The sequence below is a fragment of the Lipophrys pholis genome (genome assembly GCF_963383615.2).
Source record: "Lipophrys pholis genome assembly, chromosome: 13".
Lineage (NCBI taxonomy): Eukaryota > Metazoa > Chordata > Actinopteri > Blenniiformes > Blenniidae > Lipophrys > Lipophrys pholis.
Genome location: NC_137632.1, coordinates 11,818,887 through 11,845,165, shown reverse-complemented (window position 1 = coordinate 11,845,165; position 26,279 = coordinate 11,818,887). Strand labels below are relative to the sequence as shown.

At 41.2% G+C, this 26,279-nt stretch overlaps 3 protein-coding genes across 9 annotated transcripts in view; 1 reads left to right on the top strand and 2 right to left on the bottom strand.

The window, feature by feature from the left end:
- The window catches only part of osbpl6 (oxysterol binding protein-like 6), a 32,414-nt gene extending 25,109 nt beyond the window's left edge, over positions 1 to 7,305 (top strand). For all 5 annotated transcript variants that reach the window (XM_080478433.1, XM_080478435.1, XM_080478436.1 and 2 more), the window contains 10 exons: positions 164 to 251; positions 1,289 to 1,542; positions 1,856 to 1,993; positions 2,601 to 2,664; positions 2,871 to 2,949; positions 3,433 to 3,577; positions 3,682 to 3,826; positions 3,967 to 4,093; positions 4,228 to 4,350; positions 6,093 to 7,305. In XM_080478433.1, the coding sequence (XP_080334559.1) occupies positions 164 to 251; positions 1,289 to 1,542; positions 1,856 to 1,993; positions 2,601 to 2,664; positions 2,871 to 2,949; positions 3,433 to 3,577; positions 3,682 to 3,826; positions 3,967 to 4,093; positions 4,228 to 4,350; positions 6,093 to 6,204 (1,275 nt within the window). In that variant the 3' untranslated portion in view covers positions 6,205 to 7,305. The remainder of the gene's footprint in view (positions 1 to 163; positions 252 to 1,288; positions 1,543 to 1,855; positions 1,994 to 2,600; positions 2,665 to 2,870; positions 2,950 to 3,432; positions 3,578 to 3,681; positions 3,827 to 3,966; positions 4,094 to 4,227; positions 4,351 to 6,092) is intronic.
- Positions 7,306 to 9,418: 2,113 nt separating this feature from the next.
- On the bottom strand, positions 9,419 to 13,676 carry prkra (protein kinase, interferon-inducible double stranded RNA dependent activator). 2 transcript variants are annotated; one of them, XM_080478007.1, is made up of 8 exons: positions 13,478 to 13,676; positions 12,544 to 12,719; positions 12,333 to 12,414; positions 11,542 to 11,620; positions 11,339 to 11,456; positions 11,168 to 11,262; positions 10,919 to 11,081; positions 9,419 to 10,104 (listed from the first exon to the last, which is right to left on the bottom strand). In XM_080478007.1, exons 1-8 carry the CDS (start codon positions 13,522 to 13,524, stop codon positions 9,947 to 9,949), a joined length of 918 nt encoding a protein of 305 aa, XP_080334133.1. In that variant the 5' UTR covers positions 13,525 to 13,676; the 3' UTR covers positions 9,419 to 9,946. The 2 variants fall into 2 exon arrangements, with proteins under 2 accessions (XP_080334133.1, XP_080334132.1); XM_080478006.1 differs by having other exon boundaries at positions 11,542 to 11,635; positions 13,478 to 13,665.
- A 1,892-nt stretch (positions 13,677 to 15,568) lies between these two features.
- Positions 15,569 to 25,825, bottom strand: casp10 (caspase 10, apoptosis-related cysteine peptidase). Of its 2 annotated transcripts, none has more exons than XM_080478892.1 (13): positions 25,614 to 25,825; positions 21,179 to 21,464; positions 20,444 to 20,552; positions 20,098 to 20,233; positions 19,721 to 19,791; positions 19,537 to 19,573; positions 19,205 to 19,224; positions 19,069 to 19,105; positions 18,479 to 18,568; positions 18,263 to 18,342; positions 17,514 to 17,628; positions 16,890 to 17,391; positions 15,569 to 16,312 (listed from the first exon to the last, which is right to left on the bottom strand). In XM_080478892.1, the coding sequence occupies exons 2-13, from the start codon at positions 21,457 to 21,459 to the stop codon at positions 16,138 to 16,140; spliced, it is 1,653 nt and encodes a 550-aa protein (XP_080335018.1). In that variant the 5' UTR covers positions 21,460 to 21,464; positions 25,614 to 25,825; the 3' UTR covers positions 15,569 to 16,137. The 2 variants fall into 2 exon arrangements, with proteins under 2 accessions (XP_080335018.1, XP_080335019.1); XM_080478893.1 differs by lacking the exon at positions 25,614 to 25,825 and adding an exon at positions 21,868 to 22,422.
- Positions 25,826 to 26,279: the final 454 nt, after the last annotated feature.

The following is a 26,279-nucleotide window of genomic DNA, read 5'->3' as shown; positions in this document are numbered from 1 at the left end:
TAGCTGGCGACTGCTGCAGTTTGTTAGCCACTGGCAAACCGCAGCAGCTGTGTGTGTGTGTGTGTGTGTGTGTGTGTGTGTGTGTGCGCACGCGACGCGAAGTCCGTGTCGGTGTGTGTACTGTGTGCTGACTCACTCCGCTCTGTACCTGTCCCCCTCGCAGGGCTCAGACGATGAGTCATATGTCAGTGATGTGAGCGACAACATTTCCGAGGACAACGCCAGCGTGACCGATAACGTCTCCAGACAAAGTAGGTCCAGTTCGGCACAATCGCAAACCGCCATAGTCTCTTGTTTGAGAAAAGAGCAGAAGTTAATAAAGCAGGGGATCCCACTTCCTCTACACCATCACAGCCACGTACAGAGGCACACACTCCTGTGCCGGGAAAAGTCATTCATCAGCGCTGCCGAGGCAGTTGACTTTGCAGTGTCGCTCTGTGCCAGGGGCTTCTTTCAAGTTTTATGAAAGCTATCGGTGCACTACGGGCGGGGATCTCCCTTTTCCATCTTTGTCACAAGCCACGGTGAGAGAGAGAGAGAGAGAATGAGAGGAGACAGTACGTAGTATCTCATGATGATCAAACTGCTGTTACAGACAGAAAGATTTAAGCAGAGCTGAGATCCGTCATAATATTTCTAGCCGAACGACCGACTAGAGAAGAACAAAGAGTCGAGGCTACAACATATGTCTTCTGTCTTTGTGTGCCCTGATTCTGCCCCATTACAGCAAAGTATCTTGACGGTTACATCATCAGACAATCAACCAAATAAGACAACATTTGGGTAAAAGACCATCAAAACAATTCAGGACTAACTCTAAACCACATGACCCCTAGTTTTAACCTCCTGACTCAGCAGTTCAGGAGGCTAGTTTAGTTCAAGCCCTTATTTTTTGTTTTGAAACTGTTTTTGTGACCTTGTCAACCCAAAGACTCTTGATTTATTTATTTTTTTTATCTTTCTCTCCTAAAGGGTCTTTTTTTTTTTGTTTCTTCAATTAAATTCAATTAAGTTATTTTTGTGGGTTTTGTTTTTATCTGTTTTGTCTTCTGCTGCATTTGTAACCGAGATGAAAGTGCTCCACAAAAGATCATTACTATAGTAAAGTTATTAGGAGTATGTCGATGTACGCAGCAGTAAATAAGAAATATAAGACAAGAACAAATGTATAATAATGCCAGACTAGATTTATTAGATTATTCTGTTACACTTTCTTCGATCTGTGTTGTTATTGGTCAAATCAGTTTGTAAATGTTTTTTTTTTTGTTTGTTTGTTTTTTTTGTTAAGTGGCCAACGGAGACTTTGCTGGCAGCGCTTTCCGCAACGGACGTCGAATCTGCCTGCCAGCACCCTGTCCAGACACCAGCAACATCAACCTCTGGAACATCTTGAGAAACAACATCGGCAAGGATCTGTCCAAAGTGTCCATGCCTGTGGAGCTCAACGAGCCCCTCAACACCCTGCAGCGGATGTGCGAAGAGCTGGAGTACAGCGAGCTGCTGGACAAAGCTGCCGAGACCGAGGATCCCTTTGAGCGCATGGTAAAGAAGCCGGCTGCCCCCAACACGATGTTGATCAGTCACAACATCGCTTCTCCTGCAGCTTGATGTTACTGGTTTACAGTACGGGCTGACGTAGGAGGTCGCTCTGAAAGGCTTCCATAAAGAGTCGGGGTCGTGTTTGTGATGCGGAGGGTTGCTTTAATACAGTTTTCGACCTTGGATCATCCTGTTTATCTGTCTTCTGTCCCTCAGATAGTGTTGGACGCATACTAATGTTTGGATTATGCGAGATGACGCTTGCCATTATGAGCCAGTTAATCCCCTCCTGTTTGTGTCGCTGTGACTCTGCCAGGTTCTGGTCGCTGCGTTTGCCATCTCAGGCTACTCATCCACTTACTACAGAGCGGGAAGCAAGCCATTCAACCCGCTTCTCGGAGAGTCTTATGAATGTATACGGGAAGACAAGGGCTTCTGTTTTTTCTCTGAGCAGGTAAGTTCTTGAAGGAGGCGAGTTATCTTTACATGAATGCATCGTCTTTACCGCTGAGAAGAAAACCACTGACGCTGACAACGGATTGGTTCAGAAATACGATGATCTCTACGTGGGTCTTCCCATAGAGGTTTTCTGTTTGACATCGACTGTTAGACTCTCTCTTTTTACTCAAATCACAACTCCACTTTGAGGATATGACGAACCTAAAAAAGGGATTTAAGCTATGGGGCGATAAGTCCACTACCTTAAATACCCCAACAGTCACAATGCTCATGGTTTGTCTCACACCAAGTTGTCATTTTGTGATAAATGTTGAACTCCTGAATGTTGTGATTTCTTATTAAAAATAAAAACATAAAAATATCATTGCTCATAACAAGATATTTATGTTTGATAAAATGCCAAAAAAGTAAATATTTAAATTTCGTGTTTTGCTTGACAAGCAAAAAGGATAGTTTCTTTTTGCTGTCAAATATACTGGAGAGAAAAAAACCTAAATCTTGAGTTTGATTAATCCGCTGTGTGAAGTACTCGCTGTATGTCTGTGTGAGATCAGCCACCTGAACAGCTGTCGGACTGTTTTCATTTGATCTTTTTCCCAAAGGTGAGCCACCATCCTCCCATCTCTGCCTGCCACTGTGAGTCTAAGAACTTCACCTTCTGCCAAGGTAGGTTACCTGTCTAATTAGAGCAGGACCTTCCTCCCGGGATTAGCAGCTCAGAATACAAGACTTAATTATTAACGTTGTTGAAATTCGGCGGGAGTTTACTAAAATGAACTCGGATTTGTTTTCCTCTGAATTAAAATGTTAAACGAATGTAAAATTCAGTGCTTGTTACGTGCTTCTGATGTTTTTTGTTGTTTGGTTCCCAGATGTGAGATGGAAAAACAAGTTCTGGGGAAAGTCAATGGAGATTTTACCGATCGGAACCGTAAATCTCATGATTCCCAGGTAACTCTAACCGCGATGCTTCAAAACCTGAAATCACAGATTTTTCTACAGCAGTCCAGGTATTAAAATGTCTCGGTGTATTGGTGTTGTTGTGATTACCATTTTTTCCCACATTTAATTACATTTGTGTCAGAATCTAAGTAGTAATTATGCTTCAAAAAATCACAGGAGGCTCAGAGGGCATTAAATCAGCAAAGCATATGATTACATTATTTTACCACTGCTGTGAAAGTCCCTGATCACACACTGGTCATCTTCAGGCCCACCAGAGTCGATCATTGAGTATAATTAAAACAAATGTTAATGTATTTCGCGATAAATATCTGCACAATACAGGAATGTATTTTCTCAGTTTGTTTATTCAAAAAGTGGAGGCATTAACAGATAAAAATAAATAAATCTAAAATAATAATAAAAGTAGTTGTTCATTAATTATTTAGATGAAAATGACTCTGGGACTGAGCAGCTGTTTGGTCTTTTCAGGTTTGGAGATCACTATGAGTGGAATAAAGTCACCACCTGCGTGCACAACATCCTCAGCGGACGACGGTGGATCGAACACTACGGAGAGATCACCATCAGAAACACGAAGAGCAGCGCCTGCCTCTGCAAACTGACCTTCGTCAAGGTGAACAAGACGACACCGACACCAGATGCGCTTCGGTCCTGTTGTCTTGCCGTCGCAGCGGGACGCTGTGGCACTCAGCTGACGCTGCAGTTTGCGTCTTTCAGGGAAACTACTGGAGTTCCAACGTCAACGAGGTCCAAGGGTTTGTGATGGATCAAGAAGGGAAAGTGATCCACAGACTCTTTGGGAAATGGCACGAAGGTCTTTACTGCGGCGTCCCGCCGTCTGCCAAATGCGTCTGGAGGCCCGGTTAGTATCACACACACACACACACACACACACACACACACACACACACACACACTGACGACTGCTTCTAGAAATGATCTCGATGGTCCGGCGGCGGTTTTCAAGTTAAAAGAGCAGCTTTGTTTCTTGTCTCTTGGCAGGCTCCATGCCCACAGACTATGAGCTCTACTACGGCTTCACCAGATTCGCCATTGAACTGAACGAGCTTTGTCCCGAGTTGAAAGACGTCCTACCGCGCACAGACGCTCGATTCAGACCCGATCAAAGGTACATCACCTCCTAGAACACCATTCTGGTTTCTCACAAGTCCGATACAGTTCCGGAATGTTTTGCACTGTGTTGTGTCGCTGCGGTGCTTCTTTTCTGTCTCTAACTGAAGCGTGTTGTTTTGAATCTCACAGGCATTTAGAAGATGGGAAACTGGAGATGGCGTCCTCAGAGAAGCAGCGTATCGAGGACATGCAACGAACCAGGAGGAAGTGGAACGACGAGAACAACATCAAGCACGAGCCACGCTTCTTCAAGTGAGGGCAGATGGCACCTTTTGTTTCCTTTGTCACACTATTAGTCGTGTCTGTCGGCAAGAAGCAAAACATTCAGATTGTTGTTTGGGCTAGTCAGCTTTCTGAAACATGTGCCGACACAATGATTTATGCCACACGCTTTAGAGCAGACATGGACAGCTGGCTGATCTGTCGCCACTTTTTTAATTTTATTTTTTTTTAATATTGAAGGTGATTTGAACCAGTTTTGTTCCAGATACAGGAGTTCAGTCTTTTATTCTGGCACGTAACATTCCTCTATTCACAAATCTCTTCATTTAATTTATACAGCCCGTAAAAAGCTTTTCCAAAAATCATGCAAAATAGAAATAATGCAGATTTCAGCTGAATGTAAAAAGTGATTAAAAAAAAAAAGTCTACACATGTTAACTTATAGAAAAAGTGTTTCTTACTGTGTTGTTTGATGCCAGTTTTATATTTGCATTATTTACTATCTGTTTGCAAATACAGTCATTGTTTTTGATGCATACAGTTAAAATTATTATCATTATTTTTAGCCAACCATTTATTACTATTTGGACCACTTAACCTGGAGCTCAATAATAACCACCCTATTAAGATAGTGAATGTAATGGTGAAAGTAACTCAATGAGACTGTTTCACACGAAGGAATAGAGAATTTGAAGCACACTGGAACCAGCCATCATGATTATTACGAGTCATTATAACTCGGAGGGAGAATCGATCTAGTCAGAGCTGCGCGTCCGCCGATGATTGTCGGTCTGCTTTTGTCCCACCAGGGACGGCCCTTTAATGCCTGACATTATGTTACAACGGCGGCCAGACGGCGGCTGAAAACGTGTCTCGTCACACACAGCTGACACAAGTGTGCACAGGGTGACATTTGCCCACTTCTGCTGCAGACAAGCAGTGAAAGAGCCCTGATAACGCGGCTGCTTCTGTAGACTTACACTTGAATATTGCGTTTTGTGCTATTTACGGAGCCGTTCATCCAGTTAGTCTTTTTTTATCAGTCGAGTTAAAGCTCCTTTCTTGAAACAGAAAAAAAAACAGATCACATGCGCAATATATGAGGAGCACATTTGATGTAGGATTTTTCTATAATCACAATAAAGTCACCTTTTCTTATTTGGTCTGATAAAAATTCCTCAACTGGCAAAAGGAGTTCACTTATTCGCCTGAACAGCCAACAAAGTGCTTTACACTGTGAATCACATTCACACGTCAGTGGAGGCGGCTGCCATGCAAGGTGCTCAATTCCTCCATTGGGAGCAGTTTGAAGTCCAGTGACTTGCTCAAGGACACTTCGACATGTGGACACGGGGGAGTCGAACCTGCAACCAGCTCACTCTTCAGAACTAATAAAGTCTGTTCCGTGCAACTTAAGAAACAACTGCATCCATTGAAACCTGAGTTGATTTAATTAGACAAATTGAGTGTCATGACGGTTAAAAGACACTTAATAGTAATGCTCTGAAAACCTTCAGCATGGATCATTTAGTGTTTCAGCCTTATTGATCAATACAGTGACATACTAATTACTGAAATTAATCTATATAAGAGATTGATCCTTGATAAAACAACAATATGCACGTTAATAGGACATAAAGTGACCACATAAGTTGCACTATAGGATAGAGAGAAGACACGTTATCAGCTTTAGTCTAGTTTAGTTTCAGTTTGAGGAAAAATATCTTCACGGTGTGTTTGATCGGCGCTATGCTTTCGGCGTCCTCTTGCAGGAAAGTGGTCGACGCCAATCACCGGGAGCGGTGGGTCTCCAACAACATGTACTGGGAGCTCCGCAAGAACCCCGGCTTCATCAACATGGAGGAGGCCATGAGCCTGTGGTAGCACGAGGGCCGCCCAGTCTGTTGCCGCCGAGGCTGAGGCCGTTACCTATGCACAACAAGGTGCGGGGAGAGACGGGACGTTAGCGAGGAAACATCTGCGTGCAGAGCTGAAGGATGGCCTGACGTCAGGGTGCCGCCACCGCCGCCGTGCGGTCATCCACCCACGGAAACATCCTGTGGGACCACCTCCATTGTGCTTGTCGAAGCTGGGTTGTCAGGGCAACAGCGGTACCACTCCCGTGTAGATCTCTCTTCAGCTCCTCTGACTTCCTGGTTTGTCCTTTTGCCTTAAACAGACGTGTTGGAGTCACACGATTAGGCACCTTTTAGTTGAAGCCATTTGATTTCTGACAGCAGTTTGATTAGACTAGACTATGAAGTAGATCTTTTGATGACCTTCAATAATGTGCATGTTTAGAGAGCAGCTTTCACTGACATGAAGCCGTATTTAGTATATCACCAGTTATTGTAGAAAAAAAAAAGAAAAAGAGGTATTTTTATAAAATATCTTGAATTTAGTGAGAGAGAATTACGTGAAATGGCAGATCCTATTTATTTTTTGCCTTTTAATATTGTCGAATCTGTGAGATAGCAGTACGCTCTCCCGGGAAACGGCCCATTTGAAATGGACCTGCGCGGCAGTAGAGGGACCCCGGCGTCCGCCAGAGGGATTTTAATCTGAACAAAGGCACGTCGGAAGGCGAAGTCGGACTCGCACACCGGTTCTGTTGTGATGTAGTGTTGTGACCTCACGCCTCCCCCTGCACCGCCGTCTAATTTTAAACATTGTTACATGAAACCGACGCCTCCGAATCACGCCGTTACATAAATACATACACAACTCCCTCCATATATAGTGGCCATGCATTCAGCCCGGGCTCCTCCCTCGACGTGGCGCAGACGCAAACAACTCACACTTGTGAAACGAGTCCTCAGAAAATACAGAGCGGCAGATTGTACAGATTGAAAGAAAAAAAATCACCTCTGGTGATTTGGTCCTTAGAAGTAAGATTTAATTAGAAGTGAGCATTAAAAAAAAAAAAGAAGAAGAAGAAAAGAGCCCTGTGGAGCCACAGCATGCTACGACTTTAAATTATTAAAATGTTTTAATCCCTAAATGAGTCATTCTTCTTTGTCAAACAATAGAGAGAAATCCCCACATGTGTTCCAAGGCCCAAAGATTTTCTTCACTTTCAACCAAAACGACAGAAACACAGACACAACCTAAAAGGGCGTGTCTATTATCAAGAAATGTTGACTATTTGTTGTTCAGTGACCCATTTAATGAATTGATCACCAAGTGATCAATACCTCTAACTAAGATATTATGTCACGCGCCATAATTTAAGTTCACAATGAGCCACCAGAGACACCTGCTGGTCGTCTTGTAGAAATGCAGCAGAAGTCAACAATGTCCAAAACAAATTCCTTCTTTTTTCCCCATGAAATGTTTGGAACGTTTCAGTCAGACATGTTGGTAAAGGGACGAAGAAGAAGGAAATTAAAGCAGTTTTTTTTTGTTTTGTTTTTTTAATAATGCGTCTGATTCCCTGAGAATTTACTGCTATGTCGCCCGCTTCTGTTGAGCACCACTTCATTTTCTCTCAACTTTGATATTTATTGCAAAGCGGATTAGCTTTAATGTTTGGACTAGCGCCCCCTGCCTCGCTCCTTTGGTGTGACGACGACGATGGTGGCACCTTTAACTGGTCACACGTTGCCCTTGTGCTTTGAGAGCACACCTGAGTGGTGGAACAGCGAGGACTGAAGGCCGTGCGCAGCAGTAGACCCACCATCCTGTGTGCACCGTCCACTCAGTACTGTAGATTACAAACCAAAAACGTAGTACTGCTTTGCATTTGTGTACTTTTCTTTGGGGGGGGGGGGGTTTAAAGGAAAAACAAACAAAAAAATCGCAAATTTCTTTTTCTCCTCGATGCTACAAATTGTCAGTTTCACTTGCTGTGCCTTAACGCATTTATTAATGCCTCACAAACACGACTGATGAGAATCCCCATGCCAGGAAGAAGGTATGCCACTAACAAGTTCCACACACACATCCTCCACCGTTGCAGGACTCCTCTGCGGAGAAGAGTTTGACCAGACTGTGAAACGCTCGCAGCATTTGAAGAAACTCCAGAACATGGAGGCTGATCACTGTAAACACGGCACATCTCCCACAGGGAGCTCGACTGCAGGAGCTCCGCTCTTCCTCCTCCTATCATACGAGGAGGAAGAGTTCGGCATCGTAGAGTCAAAAATGTAGTGGAGAAAATACAAAAAAAAATAAAATAAATAGATGAGAGAAAACTTCAAGCTTTCTTCATCCATCCATCCATCCATCCATCCACCCTTCTACCTGCATGTCTAGACAACTTAGCTTGCCAATGAATGTTGCAGATGCCTTACAAAATAAAAGGTTTTGTTTCCTCAATTGGACACATCATTGGTTTTAATTTGTTTGTTTTGGACTGATGTCTCGTGAAGCACTATGTCAGCTCTGTCTCCTGATGGATACCTTCTAAAGTGCAATTTGAACCAAGTACATATCTTTCCATGAACACTGTACACTGCTGCTACATAGTGCTTGTTCTAATAAAACTGCAAAACTACTGAAGGATGTGTGCTTGTGTTTGGAGGGGAAAAAAAGAAAAACATTTCAAATGTGAATTGTTTCATTGTTAAGTTGAAAAACTATAAAATACTTGTCAAAGTGCTCAGTACTTCTGTTCTGAAGGCTTCTGTATGATTTTTTATTTTTTTTTACATTTTGTTCAGAAATCCAAAAGTACCCACACTATTTCCTTAAGTAGAACTACAGATACTAACGTAAAAGACCATTTTGAAATGCAAAAGTATAGATTAGTTCACAAGAGTCTAAAATGAAGCCCACTTCTTTGTGGTTATTGAACTTTATATCAAATCTCATTTAATCAGCCAATATGTCTCACTGCTAAATAAAAACCAGAACCACTGAAGAACTGTGACCACATTTCATTTGACTCCATTAAATGTGAGAAAGTTTCTTCATTAATCTTTTTGAAGAAAAACACACTGGTTTACCGTTTCCTCTCCCATGTGTGCCACTTCCTGTTTGTTTCTGAACCCCGTCAGTAGCACTCTCACCTCCAAGTGATCCCCGGTTCGAGCCTGCGGAGGTTTGGAATATCCGAGTACTCCGTTTCTGTGTGGCCAATGACAGACAGGACACTCGGGAGCGCTCGCAGTGCGGCTTTATTCTCAGTTCACACACACCGATGTTCTCCTCCGGGGTTCAGACGACAATACACGGGTCTGTGAACGGATTAATAGTATCGGCGTACTACGAAGCACACAGACTGAAGTAGCAGCGGCCCAGTGGAGAAGGTGAGATGTTATCTGCTCGTACGCACGGCAGATTGCACGCTGAGGTGGAGTGGAAGCAGGGAAAGACGTGGATCGGGTTTTAAAGCAGACAGTCTAAAAAATAAAACTTATTTACATCAGGGAAAGTCACTCCATCATTTTTTTTTTTTAAAAAGTATTTTCCAGCAAAGCTGCTGGGTTACACGCCGTCACCCTCACCACTGCTTCCTTCACATCTGATTAAATACAAACAGAACAAGGTCACAAAAACAAAGGCAGCTGCAGGGTGAGATCCTCCTGTTTGGAGATTTGCATGGTTACAAAAATACAGCTTGTCCTCCGACCGCTGGAAGACCTCGTGGGGGAGGTGGGGGGGGGAGATGCCCCCGGCCGGGGTTCTATTGGCCGGCGGCCATGATCTTGACATACTGGAGGGCGCTGTGCGCCGCGTCGTTGTGCGCGTTGCTGCAGGAGATGCCGGTGCCGTGGCACACGGTGACGGGGGAGGTGGAGAGCTCGGCCAGGCACTGGTACTGTCCGTTCACCGTCAGCTCGTCTACCAAACAGTCAAGATTAGTTAGTGCCGGTTAGTCGGTGGGATTTTAACAGTGAACAGTGGCATTTATGGTCGACAAACTCTTGAGAAAACCGCGTGAGCCAGCGATCGTTGAGGCGAAGGTCAAAGGGTCAGTCCGGCACCTTGTTTATGTCTCGTGTGAATCCAGGAAACATGAGACAGGTGAAAGATTGGACACATCCTGGATCATGGTTTGATCGAACCGAAACACCCAGTGAGTGTTTCCAGGAGTATAATACACCGTGCTACTCACAATAAAATACATTAAATATGACTTAACTCAACTGATGGGTTTATCTTTATATTTGGACTATTTGCGTTCTCTCTCTATTCACAGTGATACAGTTTATTCTATTTGTAAGATAAATACAGTTTCTCCTGAAAAAACTATTTAAATAATCATCTTTTAAAAAAGGTAATACTAGTTGACCAAACATGCTACTATAAGAAATACTACAAACAACCACGTAAATAGGATTTAAATGTGTCTGTTAAAATACTCAGCTTGTTATAATGACTGTTTATAGAAATATTTTTGCATAAAGTCTAATATTGCCTGTTTCTGTGGGAATTTAACTACAAAACCACAGAAAGTTTCAATAATTTGATCAGTAATGGTGAAATGTTGAGCCACACTGTATTATATTAAATACTGTTTCTAATCACCTGTCTTCTCATGCAAACTCTTTTTCCACCTTTTTTTGGATAATGAATGAATAAATATTGTGTTAATAAACAAGTCGCTCTTCCAGTTTTGTAACTTGGAAGCAGCAGGAGTGTGTGTCTGTCTCACCGATGTCGAAGTAGGTGACCTCAAAGCCTTGCTCATTGGACAGCTCCAGCATCATCTGGATGTAGTCTGTGTTGGGGATGCTCAGCGGGTTCCTCCTCAGCAGGGAGATTTTCTCCGCCGTCGAGTTTCTGATGTTCTCAAACCTCACGCTCGGCGTCGGCGTCTGCAAAAAACCACGGATCCCTTTAACTTTTGAAATGTGGCGGTTGCGTCTCGCGGTCGTGGCGTGGCGAGGAATAGCCGACGCACCCACGTGATTTCGGAGGAGCCCGACAGACTCTGAAGCTTCGCCAGCATCTTCTCCGCCGAGGCCTTTTTCGCCGCTTTTTTTGAAGTGGCCACGGCTGTTGAGACACGGAGCGAAGCGTGACGAGCGCCGCCGCAATCAAGACACTTCACATCGTTCAGGCGGGCTCACACCTTTTTCTGACAGCGTCTCCAATCGACAAGTGACGGTGAACTCCCTCTGGTGTGGCGGCCCGGCCTCCCTCAACATGGAGTACTCGGGGAGGCGCCAGCCTCGCTGCAGCGCCAACTCCTGAGAGGAAACCACAGACATGAATCCAGTGCTGAGCAGAACCCTTGGGCTGGCACAGTACAAACTGTGTTTGGCTTCACCACACCTGGAGGATTCCCACCGAGTTGAGCCGGCCGTGTGTCTCTGCTGCGACGCCGTTACTCTCCGACTTCACCGGAACGTTCCTGTTGGGAGGCACACTGAAGCTCGCACTTTGTTACAAATATTTCAGTCGGTGGAAGGAAAATGCACATCTTTCGAACTAACTGCAGAACATTGTGGGATTAGGAATAATCCTTCCCAGCAGTCCAATCACTTCATGGAGACGGGGTGCAACTTCTTCTCAATGCTTCTATAGGCTTCCTAGTTTTTATTTGATTTATTGAAATTAACAATTAGATATTTTAACATTTCTATTCATGATGACTTCATTCATAATCTTTTTTATTTCTATAGTCATTCGAGTAGATTTGATTTATTATATCTGATGTGAGATTATGTTGCTTCTATTTTTTGACATGATCAAAATAAAGTGCTACTAACTACGACTAACTTCAGAGTAACAATTAATCATTAATCCATTCAGTTAATGTTTGTGATGAAAAGGACAAACAGAATCAACTAAATTACTCGTTTTATTTTGAAAGATGAAAAAAAAAAGTGCAAATCAGTTCTTGGATTATTTGTCACGGAAAACAGAAGAATACTATTTATTTTGCCGTTTTTTTCCTCTTTCACAAACAGGCTCAGTGTGCACCTCAAGTCCGCTGCAACTTCCACTTGGATAAAGTATTGAAGTTGAAGGACTGATGAATGTTTTTTTTTTTTTTTTCAAAGATATTTTTACAACTCCATTGACCTAAATGAGCTGACGCCAAGATGAAATGATCTACTCACACTAGTCCAGCATCGATGTTGAGCAGGCGCAGAGCAGCCTCTGCAGCCATGTGTTTCGCAGCCTTTTTACTGGAACCTTCACCTGAAACAAAAAAAAAAAAAAACGTTTGATCACAGTAAGAATTTCACTCTAATGAAAACCAGGTCATACAGCGTCTCTTAAGACAGCGGTAGAAGAACACAAATGCTTTGCAGAGATCCCACATCGGACCTGTGCAGCTGACTTCTCCGACTGAAACGCTGAAGGCGAAGCTGGGCTGGTGAGCCTTCCCTTCGGCCTTTTCCATCACGTACTCGGGCAGATTCCCGCTTTTAGTCCCGTACTCGTGCAGGATCTGTATGGGCGTCTTCCCGGGGCTGGTCTTCTGCTTGTCGGGTGCACGGAGGCTGCGTGTGTGTGCGACAGTCAGATGGAATCGAATTCGTATCGTCACTTTCACACAGGGAACTGACAGAATGAGGTGAAGCTTGAGACGACAATAAAACAACCAAAAAACAATGATAAACTAAACCGAAACAAGCAAAGGCACGACAATAAGAGTTCAATAAGAAGCAGAATTAGAATAGAAAGACAGTAATGATATTAATATAATGTTCAATGCTCAGGAGGGTTTTGGTGCCACAGTGTGTTGGAAGTAATCTAGAAAAGTAGGACCACCTGCAGCGATCAGCCGCACCAACCTCCTTTACTGCAGAACAGCTTTCAGGTGTTTTCTTGTTCCCTGAAATAGGCTTTTTATATATATATATATATATATATATATATATATTTATTTATTTTTTTTTTTTTATTTTTTGCAATATTCTGAAATAGACATTATTTGTTTTTTAAGTTTCAAGCAACCTTCTCCACTTTTCTTTGGACCATTTAAAGCTATTTATTGAAATTGGGGTATTGTAAATCTTTGCTATTATTATTATTATTATTATTATTATGTTTGTCAGCTCTGCTGATGCTCTTCAAAGATAACGTCATAAACATCACGATTTACCAGACATGAAACGACAAACAAGCTGTCCAAATGTAAATCGATTAAAACTTCATTTCTGCAGTCATCCTGACGACACAAGCCCCGAATCGAACCTCCGAATAAATGTGACGTTTAAACATTAATGGTGTGAAAGTGTCTATTTACAACATTTACCTCGTTTCGGCGCTGACTGCTGGACTCTGCTGTCCCTCCTGAGACATGTTCGCCTCCTCCTCGGGCTGCTTAGGGAATCTCCTGGGGAGCAAAGTGGAGGAATAAAGCTCAACCTGCACTTTGACAGGTATTTCGGAGGATTCAGTGGCGATGAGGAGGAGAGCGGAAGAACAACCACATTAAAGTCTTATCAACATCCGGTCCAGGCACACCCACTATATTGTTTACTGCCCCCTGCTGGTCACAGTGCCACTTTACGTCTGCTGGAAGCCATATTGGACCGGGCAACTTGTGACGTTTCTAAAGTTTTTTTTTTTTTTTTTAAATAAACAACAATATTGAACATTATTGAACATACCAGGGATGTACAAATAATGATATGAAATAATGATTACATTTAAAAATAGAGTTCGTTTTCATTGCCTTCAGTTGTAGCTATTTCCTACTAGACCTTACAAAAGCCCCTTTGGCTTTTTCTTCTTATAGTTTATCTCATTCGAGTTGTAGAGCGGTCAGTTCTCCCAGTCCCTCTCCAGATAAGCTTATTTTCTCTGATAAGTTGTTTATGTTTGTGATTACCTGTGATTATTTTTCTCTGTTTGCATTAGCAATCCTTTTCCCAACAGTTATAGCTAAATGTCTAACTTCAGATTTCAATAACTGCCAATACTTTCCAAAATTGTTAAGGACATTTACATGCTTCCGATATTTTTCAATAATTGCTTGAGTTTCAATTTTAAACAGTTTATCATATAATCAGGTTTTATTTAATTTCCAGTAATCTCTAACAGGCTGATAATCTGTAAAAACTGCAGGCTCGACCATCACAGATTCCACCTTCTCTTCAATGTCTGAAGAGACTAACCATTAGTCTGAAGGTGATCGTTAAGATCTGTCCTTATTGCAGCAGGTATATAGTTTTTGCGTTGGATTTCCGTGTCTCCATATATCAGAGGTCCATTCTACTTCATACATTCCCTAATTCATTCAATCAGTACCCCATAATACTTTTGCTGTAAGATTGTAGATAAGATTGTAGAATTAGATTATAGAAATTGACATTAAGAACACAAAAAATCTAGAAAAAATTCTTTGTACTTCGTAAATCGCTTCTTTTCATCGGCTACATTTTATGTTCAAAATTCAAATCCACACAAAAGATCGATTCAGTGTTAATATTCAACCCTTCATAGAGCATGTGTTGAAATACCTCAAGGCAAATATATTTATAGAGCATTCAGACACAAGGCAATTCACAGTGTCTTGTGTCATAAGGCACAAGGCATTAAAAAGTAGAGTGAGGTAAAAGCTTTATGAAGATAAAGGTAATAAAATAAGTAAAATCTTCCGTTTAGTTGAAAACTTGAGCAAATAGTTGTTTTAAGGCCTGATTGACAAGAAGTGAGTGTGTCAGCAGTCCACAGGTATTCAGGAAGTTTGTTCCACAGGTGAAAAGTGTATAGGGTATAAAACCTGCTTCATGTGGTTTGCTTCTCACTCTGAGAACACTAAAGCCTCGTTTCCAATGCGCAGTATGTGTACGGGTTTTTGTTCGTTTCCACTGACAAAATAAGGGGATTCAGTGCGAGCTGGATGCCGCTGGTCAGAATGGGAATGTCACACAGCGCAGTGGAAACAAGGGTTCAGTAAACCGCTTTCTGGGGACCTCCGAGGCCAGGATGTTTCATATTCCACAAGTAAATCTGAGATGTATTTAGGTCAATCCGTTAACACAGAGACAGCCAGTGCAGAGGTTTAAGTTTGGTGTAATGTGCTCCACCCTCTCTGTGTTGGTGAGGACGCTGGCTGTCGCGTTCTGGATGAGCGGCAACTGGTTAACACGTTTTTTAAATTGAGACCTGTTAACACACCGTTACAATAATCTGGCCTACTGAAAATAAATACGTGAACAAGTGTCTCTGAATCTTGTTAGCTCAGAAATTCTTCAGTTCTTGCAATGTTTTTTTTCATGTGGTAGTTTAAAACATTAAAATATACATAAAAAGGAAAACCGGAAATTAAAAAGTCCAACAAATTTAGATATGTCAGTAATTGAAAAGTTAACAAAAATAAAAACTACTCTGCACATTTAGGGCCAAGAGTTTACTTGTTTGTTTGTTTTATTATTTTTGTAAATAAAAACAACAACATATTTTTCTCTTTCCTTAAAAAAACATGTTTATTTAACAAAAAAACCTGTAATTGATCTATCTATCTATCTATCTGTCTGTCTGTCTGTCTGTCTGTCTGTCTGTCTGTCTGTCTGTCTATCTATCTATCTATCTATCTATCTATCTATCTATCTATCTATCTATCTATCTATCTATCTATCTATAATAACTTAATGACATTTACCAGCTATGCAACAAATAACTTGTAAAAGGTGAGACATTTTGTCGAAGCACAATCAGTCCATAAATGCAACTAACTTTTTCTTCTTCTTTTCCTAAATGCAAGAAATGTTTATTTATTTTCCCTCAGTGCTTTGGAAGAAGAAAAATCCGATGAGCCATCCAAACAAATACATTTACTTAAACTCACACTGACTAATGGGGGACTTTTTTCCATCTTCTAGTGCCATCTCATGGTCAATATTATTAAAGCACATTTAAGATTCCACATATAAAGAGTGCGCGCGACACATTTCAGTCGATCTGTTGTCAGTCTATGGGCAGGTGCGTCATGCTCGGAGGAGGAGCAGTGGGGACTGGAAAGACCACTCTCTTCCTGAGTGAGAACGCTGGCTGTGGCATCTGTTTTCTCCTGCCGGAAGGACCACTCTTCTGGCTGACGTCTGCATTCACTTGCGTCAGAATAGAGACAAGGTCGTGTCGTCTGGAAGCCAAAACAAAAAAAAAGAAAAAAAAGAGTGAGCTCTTTGACATATTCCAGTGAATCGACTTCGAAACTCTACAAATGTACATTCTGTTTATCGCAGAAATAATCAAGTCAAGTCAGAATTTCTATTTCTTTTTGTATGTTGATGAAAGTTTGTCAATTATTTTTGTGGGGTGCTTTTGATTAAAACGCTTCATATTTCAGTGGATTCTACGAATGAAACGTCTATTGGGTGATCTTGTGCACTAACAAGGAATAAAAAGTGCTCTTTCAAAGCAATGGGAGAAAACAAACTAGCGTTTGTGTCATTATAAGAAAAGTTTCAAACGCATGTCGTGCTTTGTTATTATTTCCAGCAATTTTAAAGTTCGTATCCCAGCAGCACGGGTTTCAATGTGTTCCAAAGCAACATTTAATGTCTTCCATGACTGTCATTAACTAATCAGTGTTATGTTCAAAGAAACAAAGAGGATGGGCTGTGTATGAGGAAAGGTTTTCTCAACACAGTGTTTCGGTAAATGAATATACTCCATTAAAACCAATCAGAGTATCTTTGATATGTTGTGTCACTAACCTGGGCACCATCTTTATGAGGTTTTGGCACAAGGACTGAATGTACCAGGAGCCAGCAGTCTTCGTTCTGAAGGAGACGAAAGAGGGAACCGTGGACATTCCCAGCAGGAAATCTGCCCCAGCTGGGATGGACTCTCTGACGAGTCTCACAGCATCAGATTCAAAAGGACTGAAGTCGGAGTTGTCTGCCTCGATGGGGACGGGCTCCTGCTCCCTAACGCCCTGGCAGGCTTGGATGAAAAACATCTTGGGCTTATCTGCTAAAGTGGGACACCTTAATCCATCGAAAGGATCCATGAGTTCACTGATCCTGACGATGCTATCGTCCACTCCACACACGCTTCCCTCCCTGCCGTGGCTGAGAACGCAGCACACCAGACAGTCCATCTGACTGTGATCTCTGCTGCTGAGCTCCCGGAGCAGGGAGAGCATTTCATTCCTGTTGCAGTCTGTACGCGTCTGGACCTCGAAGCCCAGCCACCGGAACACGGCGTCCAGACTCGCTGAAAGAAACACAGATACACCCAAACAAATTGGGATGATACATCCTCGCTGAGAGCAGAGCTGTGAAATGTGCTTCTGTTTTAATCTCCCGTGTTCAGGCAGTGAGTGAACATCGGCTCACCCTGATCGATCATTGTTCCGTTGCGGACGCTCCCTCTGGATTCAGAGAAGTCGTGGTTGTTCACAATCAAACAGACGCCTCTCTTTGTTGAAGTCATGGGATACGTCCTCAAATCCTACAGATGAAATAATCCACAACAGATTATTAACCAGAAGTGGCGGTAAAAAGAATAATACTCACACTGATAGTCGAATATTTTGGTACTGTTACTTTAATAGTCTATTCTCATACAAAGTACTTTTACATCGTGTTATAAACAATAATACTACATTCCCTGAATAAAATCAGAAGTCCTGGCTGAGTACGGCCACAATTCGAACTCACACCATTCAATCTGCATCTTTGCAGATAATACATTTGTTATCTTAACTGGAAAAAAAATTGTTTTTAATTGTTTACCACAGTCTAGTTAGTATAGATATCCCATAAAAGTGAATTAAATCTCATTTCTGCAACAAAATGCGGTAAAATAAAAGTTCTTTTGAAGAATACTGTATACATTTTCCTAGAGTACTTTTCATTGCAAAAATACTTTTAACTGTTGTTTAGGACAAGTTAAGCAACGTAACAGTAGTTGTACTTATAAGTACTGATTTTCAGGACTGTTTCCACCTCACTAAGAAATTCAGTCATCATTCACATTTCCTCATTAAACTAAATGTTTAAATCCAGCACATAAAGGATTAATATACTAGTGTTTTTCAGTCATTTTACAGATGAACCTGCAACTACAATAATAAACCACAAACCTCTGCGTCTGTGTTTGTAGTCTGAGAATTCAGCACTTCGGGGGTCTTGTCGTCCTGAGCTGGAATTCTTTCACCTCTCCCTATGAGACAGATAACAGGACAATAATAATAATATTTTAAAAAAAGGTGGGGGGGGGCACATTCATTGAAATAATAAAAACACAAGCAAAATCAACACAAACTTTGGACTGAAGTAACAAAAGAGGTTTTACTGACCTGTCAGTGTTGTAGAGTTTTCTGTCTTCGTCCATAAAGAGCTCAGTTCGTGGGTTAAGATCTCACATGGATCTCCCCTCTTCACTAAATCTAGCAAAGTATGAAAAGAAAATTAATAAATACATATTAACAGCTTCTTCAATTAAAGGGCACGCATCAAAATACTAGAAAATAAAAAATGTGTGAATAAACACCCTTATGTGCAATTCACAAAAAAAAAAAAAAGGTGCAAGAGCATTAAACTGACAATTTTACAATTTTTCCACAATATTCACAATTTTTTGCCTTAAAAATATAAATTGGACACTTGACTAAACGGATTGCTGTAAATGATCAACACCACTGCCGTCGAGTGTACTATAATGACTGTTGGCAAAAAAGTAATCAATCAGGAGCGCCGACCGGTCAGACATTGTGCGATACCAAAGGCAAGGGGACAAACATAACAGCACCTTGCATCTTGTTTACTATAAACATTGAATTATGTTCCTATGGCTGTCATGTATCCACAATTATTGGGTAAGAAGAAACCGAAGAATATCTAAATATTGCCACTTGTGCTGTGAAGGGGGCGCGGACACCAAACTCACCAGGAGATGTGCAGGAAGAGGAAGAGGTCATAGGCGGCTGCAGAGTCCGAGAGGAGTTTAAAAAAAACAAACATTAAAGACAGAAATATCGATCATAAAAGCATTCACCATCACATATTATTATCTGAATTCTTACCGCAGCCAAATGTTCCAACTCTGTGGAGGAAAGAGGAGACTTGTTTTTAAAATATTATCACCAAATGGCTGAAATTTCCATCATTCTAAATGTGGCAGCACAATTATAATGTGACATTTTGAAAATCCTCATTCTTATGTGAATCCATTGAACATGAAACTGAATATTTAATATGGAAAAAAGTCCTTCAATGAATAGTTTCACACTGAAGAACAAGTTACCAAATGAACACACAAAATCCCAAATATAAAACCTACAAATATCTTTTAATATGAGCGCGTGCCACATGCAGCACGGTGATAAAAGTAGGTCAACACATGTCTTCAGTTTACCTTGTGAAGATTTAGACTTCCCTAAAGACGGAGCAACCTGGAAAAAAAAAAAAAAGCAGAATGAGACATTAGTTCAGCTGCAATCAAAAAAAAAAAAAGCATCAGTAACACGTGTCGCGCTGCGCGGACTCAGTTGAAACTTTTCACTGCAGTCAGGAGAGCTGAAAGCATCCAAAGCGTGTACCAGGTGTGGATCCATAGGATCGGTCAGAGACCTCGGGCGACTCTCCTCTTGAGCGATAACGATCTTCGGTGCTGAGAAAATAAAAAACAAATACTATATGTCAGGACATGTCCTGATCTGCTTCGTCTGAATGTGCTCGTAAATGTAAATTGTTCACGTCACGACGTTGCGTGTGTAATGGATGGATATCTGCAGTTTTGTGACTTTTCCGTGCGATTTTCTCTAATAACTCGCTGGTGAGCTCTCGGAACTCGCGAGGCTCTCGCACGGTATAACCGCCGCAGACCTCAGTTCCTGCTTCAACCTGCCTGCCTGCCTCCTGCACCGCTCCACCTTAAGTCCTGCTCCAACCTGCCGTCGTCTCACAAGCCACTCACGCTGCAGAGCTTTGAAACGCTGGATCCTTCCTCTCAACATGGGACACACGTGCTGAATTAGGATCTCCAGTTCTTTCTGGTCAGTGTCACTCAGGAGGTCCATTTGCTCCATCTGCAGGAAGACGTCCAGTGTGGTCTGAAAAATAATTAAGACACAGAGTCAGAGTTCGGTCTGCATAACCGAGGACTGTGTTCTGAGAACTCTTACAGAAATATGAAGAAGAACAGAACTTGTGTATTTGTGACAGTAGCAGTTAAAAACACAGTGTACGGCCAGAGGGCAGTTTTGCCGCTGATTTCCCAACATCAGACAAAATAGTCAGTGAAATTCTGAAGAAACACTCACCACATTTTCTGCCGTAAGATGTTTACGTGGTAACTTGTCGGATAAGAGAAACTTGATATCTTTCAAGTTTTGCGACGTAATCTGCTCAGACAGTTCATAAAGCAGCTTCCTGAAAACACGCAAAAATTGAAAATAAAGTGTTCAGTCATTGCAATAAATCTGCATTAATATAACCAATTCTAGATCATATCAACAGAACAGTTTGATAAGATGGGAAATGATCTTTAAGACTAATATACCAATAGAATCATGTCACCTTGTGCCCCGGAGATCGCCGACAAGCAAGTTCAACCCAACCTAACCCCTGCACCGCAGGGATTCTTCAGATGAGACGTATGTTGCGTCTCACAATCACACAACATTTCAATATCGCGTCAACTAAAGCTTTTGGACCCACTTTTTAATATAACCTTCTGCGGGGATTAAAACGGAGTGTCTAAACCAAACCCAAACAGGTACCCAGATGCAATTACACCACTGTTATTAAATCTTATGATGCGATTTCTTTTTGAGGTTCTATAGCTAAAATGAATTCATTTTTATCCCCTCAATACTTTATAATGACAATGTGGGGGGGGGGGGGGGGGGGGTTGGAAAACTCTCCAGTGTATTGATGAGTAGTTTAATTCTATTTATGTGATATATATATATATATATATATGTGTGTGTGATATATATATGTGATATATCTATGTGATATATATATCAATTTGAAGCCACATGTGAGCCGCTCACCTGTAGGGAGAAATGATGTTCCTGGCTGGAGAATCCTGGTCTGGGAGCTTGAGGTCACGGACCAGACGGAGCCGCTGGATGATGAGGAGGAGCTCCCTGAGCAGCTGAGGACGCTCCTGCGACAGCAGGTCCAGATCCATCAGGCGAGAGAAGAGGTCGCTGGCCGACTCCACCGATGCCGGGTTTTGACCCAGGAGATCAGTGCAGAGGAACGCCAGAGATCTCACCTCATCTGCGCGCAGGGCTTTCCCTACCTCCAGCAGCAGCTTTTGAAGATCCATTTTTCCTGCATTCAGGGCAACATATAACAGAATAACTTTAAAGTCTGGAAGGTGAGCTGGACGTAAGTCATTTAAGTGAGCAGTTACCGCTTCAACTGATGAACAGAAGGAATATTTGTTCATGTTTTTTCAGACCGTTTATTAAGACGTCAGCGCTGAATAAGACAAGAAATCCCTATCTTTGTCACTATCTGAGGTCAATTCGGTGACCTGGTGGCTATACCATTCAAAACTCAACCCTCCACATAGGAAATGTTAAGAACAACAACAACAACAACAACAACAACAAAAAACACGGGCCAAGACATAACCATGAAATCTTGAGAACTGAGTTATAAAAATAAGACAGACAAACAGTAAAGACTATTTTTAAGGGTTACAATATTTGAAGATCATTTTGAGAGTTACCTGTCTATTGGTTTGTGGTTCGATTCCCTGCGCTCCTTGTGTTCTCCTTTATTCAAGAAAAGGAAAACTGGTCCCACAACCTACTGTGTTCGGCTTTCCTTCCTCATCCCGTGACAACAAATAATATAAGTGGAGTTCCATGAACTGAAAACGAAAGTAAACACTTGCTTCGGGAAGCTACTCGTGTGTTACTGTAATAAGAATGTCTTAAAAGTGCGTGACACGTGACCTGCGGCTCTCTGCATCGAGTCAGTCAGTCTGAAATGATTCAAACGACTGGATACACTCGTGTTATGTTTGGTTCATTTGAGTCTATCAACTTAGCTTTTCCTGTTTACTTCTCCACATATAGCCCATCTTGTCATGGTTAGGTTTGATATACATGCTCGGATCGGGACGGTGGGGGTCAAGGATCGTGCTCAGGGAGTCACCTGGTAACCTGTCAGCTGTGGGACTTGAACCTGCGACTCGTTGTTATTATTATTATTAAAGTCTTTACTTCGTGATGCACTTTTCAGCAGCCATGCAGAATTCCTCATAAAACTGCCGTCAAGTGAGCCGGCGTTCGCTGAAACAGCGTCAACTGAGCCCGCACTTGTTTCTTGCTGCTCTTTTAAAAGCGCCTTTACGGTAAAACACAAGCGAGCGTGCGGCCGCAATGCTGAAAGGGAACCCTTCAAAATAAAAGCCCAAGAAGCAGCGATAGACAGACAGAAAGACAGAGTGACAAAATAATTGGACGGACGGATGGATGGATCGAATGCAATATCTGTACAGACACAAAAGTGAAAATAAACCCTTTAACCCTTGTTTTTAATTGGCCATAAAAATGAATTCCTTATAGGTTTGCTCCTAATTTCACTTCAGTACAATACTAGACATGTTCCTTTATTACTACAAGCAATATGAAAGGAAATTACTGTAGAAATTTGGAGTAAATTGCTGTTAAACTTGGATCTGACCATCGAATGTAATGGTCTTTCACCTGTTTTCAATTGGCCATAAAAATGAATTCCTTATAGGTTTACTCCTTATTTCACTACAGTACAATACTAGACATGCTCCTTTATTACTACAAGCAATATGAAAGGAAATTACTGTAGAAATTTGGAGTAAATTACTGTTAAACTTGGATCTAACCATCGAAAGTAATGGTCTCTTGCCTGTATTCAATTGGCCATAAAAATGAATTCCTCATAGGTTTGCTCCTAATTTCACTTCAGTACAATACTAGACATGTTCCTTTATTACTACAAGCAATATGAAAGGAAATTACTGTAGAAATTTGGAGTAAATTGCTGTTAAACTTGGATCTGACCATCGAATGTAATGGTCTTTCACCTGTTTTCAATTAGCCATAAAACTTTATTCCTTATAGGTTTACTCCTTATTTCAGTACAGTACAATACTAGACATGCTCCTTTATTACTACAAGCAATATGAAAGGAAATCACTGTAGAAATTTGGAGTAAATTACTGTTAAACATAGGATCTAACCATCGAAAGTAATGGTCTCTTGCCTGTTTTCAATTGGCCATTCAAATGAATTCCTTATAGGTTTACACCTAATTTCACTTCAGTACAATACTAGACATGTTCATTTATTACTACAAGCAATATGAAAGGAAATTACTGTAGAAATTTGGAGTAAATTGCTGTTAAACTTGGATCTGACCATTGAATGTAATGGTCTTTCACCTGTTTTCAATTAGCCATAAAACTTTATTCCTTATAGGTTTACTCCTTATTTCACTACAGTACAATACTAGACATGCTCCTTTATTACTACAAGCAATATGAAAGGAAATTACTGTAGAAATTTGGAGTAAATTGCTGTTAAACTTGGATCTAACCATCGAAAGTAATGGTCTCTTGCCTGTATTCAATTGGCCATAAAAATGAATTCCTTATAGGTTTACTCTTTAATGCACTTCAGTACAATACTAGACATGCTCATTTATTACTACAAGCAATATGAAAGGGAATTACTGTAGACATTTGTTGTTCAGTGTTGACTCTTCAATTTGTGCTTGGCATGGTCTACTGCAATGCAAAGTTCTCTTTCAAGTGTACTACACTAATGCTAGACTTGCCAAGATTTACCCTTCTGTCAGGGACAGTTGCAACAGGTTCATTCAATCACCTGCTAATCACACGCATATGTTTTGGTCATGTCCTAGTCTTGTTGGTTTTTGGCATCAGGTCTTTCACACACTGTCGGTGGTGCTTGACCTGGACCTTGACCCGGACCCATGCACGGTTCTTTTTGGATGCCCTCCCCTCTCTATATCGAGCTTGCCGGCAGCTAAATGTCATGTAATGGCCTCATCAACGCTACTAGCGAGACGTCTTATCTTATTTAAGTGGAAACATGCCTTCCCTCAACGCATAATAGTTGGCTTCATGAGGTTCTGACCTATATTAAATGGGAAAAGATGAGATTTTCACTTTCTGGCGACCCTTTATGGAATATTCAGATAAACACACGATCCACCCTGACAGATCCCCCCTTTTATTGTATCTATTTCTTTTATTCATCATTTCTTTTTCCTATTTTTATATTTCTGTGTGTGTGATAATGACATGTATGTATCACTCTTATGATTAGTTTTGTGTCTATTCCAAATTTCTACAGTAATTTCCTTTCATATTGCTTGTAGTAATAAAGGAGCATGTCTAGTATTGTACTGTAGTGAAATTAGGTGTAAACCTATAAGGAATTCATTTGAATGGCCAATTGAAAACAGGCAAGAGACCATTACTTTCGATGGTTAGATCCTATGTTTAACAGTAATTTACTCCAAATTTCTACAGTGATTCCCTTTCATATTGCTTGTAGTAATAAATGAACATGTCTAGTATTGTACTGAAGTGAAATAAGGAGTAAACCTATAAGGAATTCATTTTTATGGCCAATTGAAAACAGGTGAAAGACCATTACATTTGATGGTCAGATCCAAGTTTAACAGCAATTTACTCCAAATTTCTACAGTAATTTCCTTTCATATTGCTTGTAGTAATAAATGAACATGTCTAGTATTGTACTGAAGTGAAATTAGGAGCAAACCTATAAGGAATTCATTTTTATGGCCAATTGAATACAGGCAAGAGACCATTACTTTCGATGGTCAGATCCTATGTTTAACAGTAATTTACTCCAAATTTCTACAGTAATTCCCTTTCATATTGCTTGTAGTAATAAAGGAGCATGTCTAGTATTGTACTGTAGTGAAATAAGGTGTAAACCTATAAGACATTAATTTTCATTGAAAACAAGGGTTGAAGGGTTTATTTTCACTGATCCATCCATCCGACCATCCATTCATCCATCCATCCCTTCTACCTCTCTATCTGTCTATCGCTGCTTCCTGGGCTTTTATTTTGAAGGGTTCCCTTTCAGCATTGCGGCCGTACACTCCCTTGTGCTTTACCAAAAAGACGCTACAAAAAGCGCAGCAAGAAACAAGTGCGGGCTCAGTTGACGCTGCTTCAGCGAACGCCGGCTCACTTGACGGCAGTCTCATAAACCCCAGTACGAACTAACGACAGCAACAAAACAGCAGAGACGCCAACAAACAAATAAAGAGAAGCAGATTTGTGTTCCAATAAAAGAGCTTCAGCTCAGCAGGACAGAGAGACAGCAGCTCTGTTTTCATGTAACTTCACTAATTATCAGTTAGTAACGCGTTACTCCCAAAAGTAACACTACTTTATAGCCCAAGTTTGTTTTTCTGCAGTATAAATACCTGGGGGGTTTTTTCACAGACGGTTCTCAGCTGAATCACTTCCACATCCTTTTAAAAGTGCTGCAGACGGTCTCAGGAAGGTGAAATTGTGCGTAATAAATAAAATCCCACGAGACAAAATTGACTCAGTCCTCTCAGGTCCGGACAAAGCTCATGTCATGACATGTCCCGGGACAGAAGCTCAGAAGGTATACGAGAAACGGCGCAGGTTTGTTGGGGCGTCAGTTCCTATTAGACCAGAAGCTCGCTATGACACAAATGACCATATATGGGCATAAACAAACCTGTCAGACAGGTAGACGGCCAAGCGCCGTGCGCGGTAATAATTAACCCACTCATGTTGAGCCTGTGAGATTTATATACTGAACTCTTCTTCCAGTTACCTGTTGTAACAAAACAATGATTTTGTCAATCCTGCACCGAAATGTGAAAAGGTGCTAATAATAGACGTGATGTAGGAACTAAGTTGTAATTTGTTAATGTACTTAAGATTTGTCAGTTATCTGTACTTTATTCCGACGACTTCAGAAAATGTCAGTATTTTTTATATTTTTGCATCATACAGTGTAAAATCAAATGACACCCCACATATGCTTTGTCTCATGGTCTCACAGCGATTAGAACATTTTGGCTGATGAATTTCACAGTAAAGTATTTTGTTGTCAC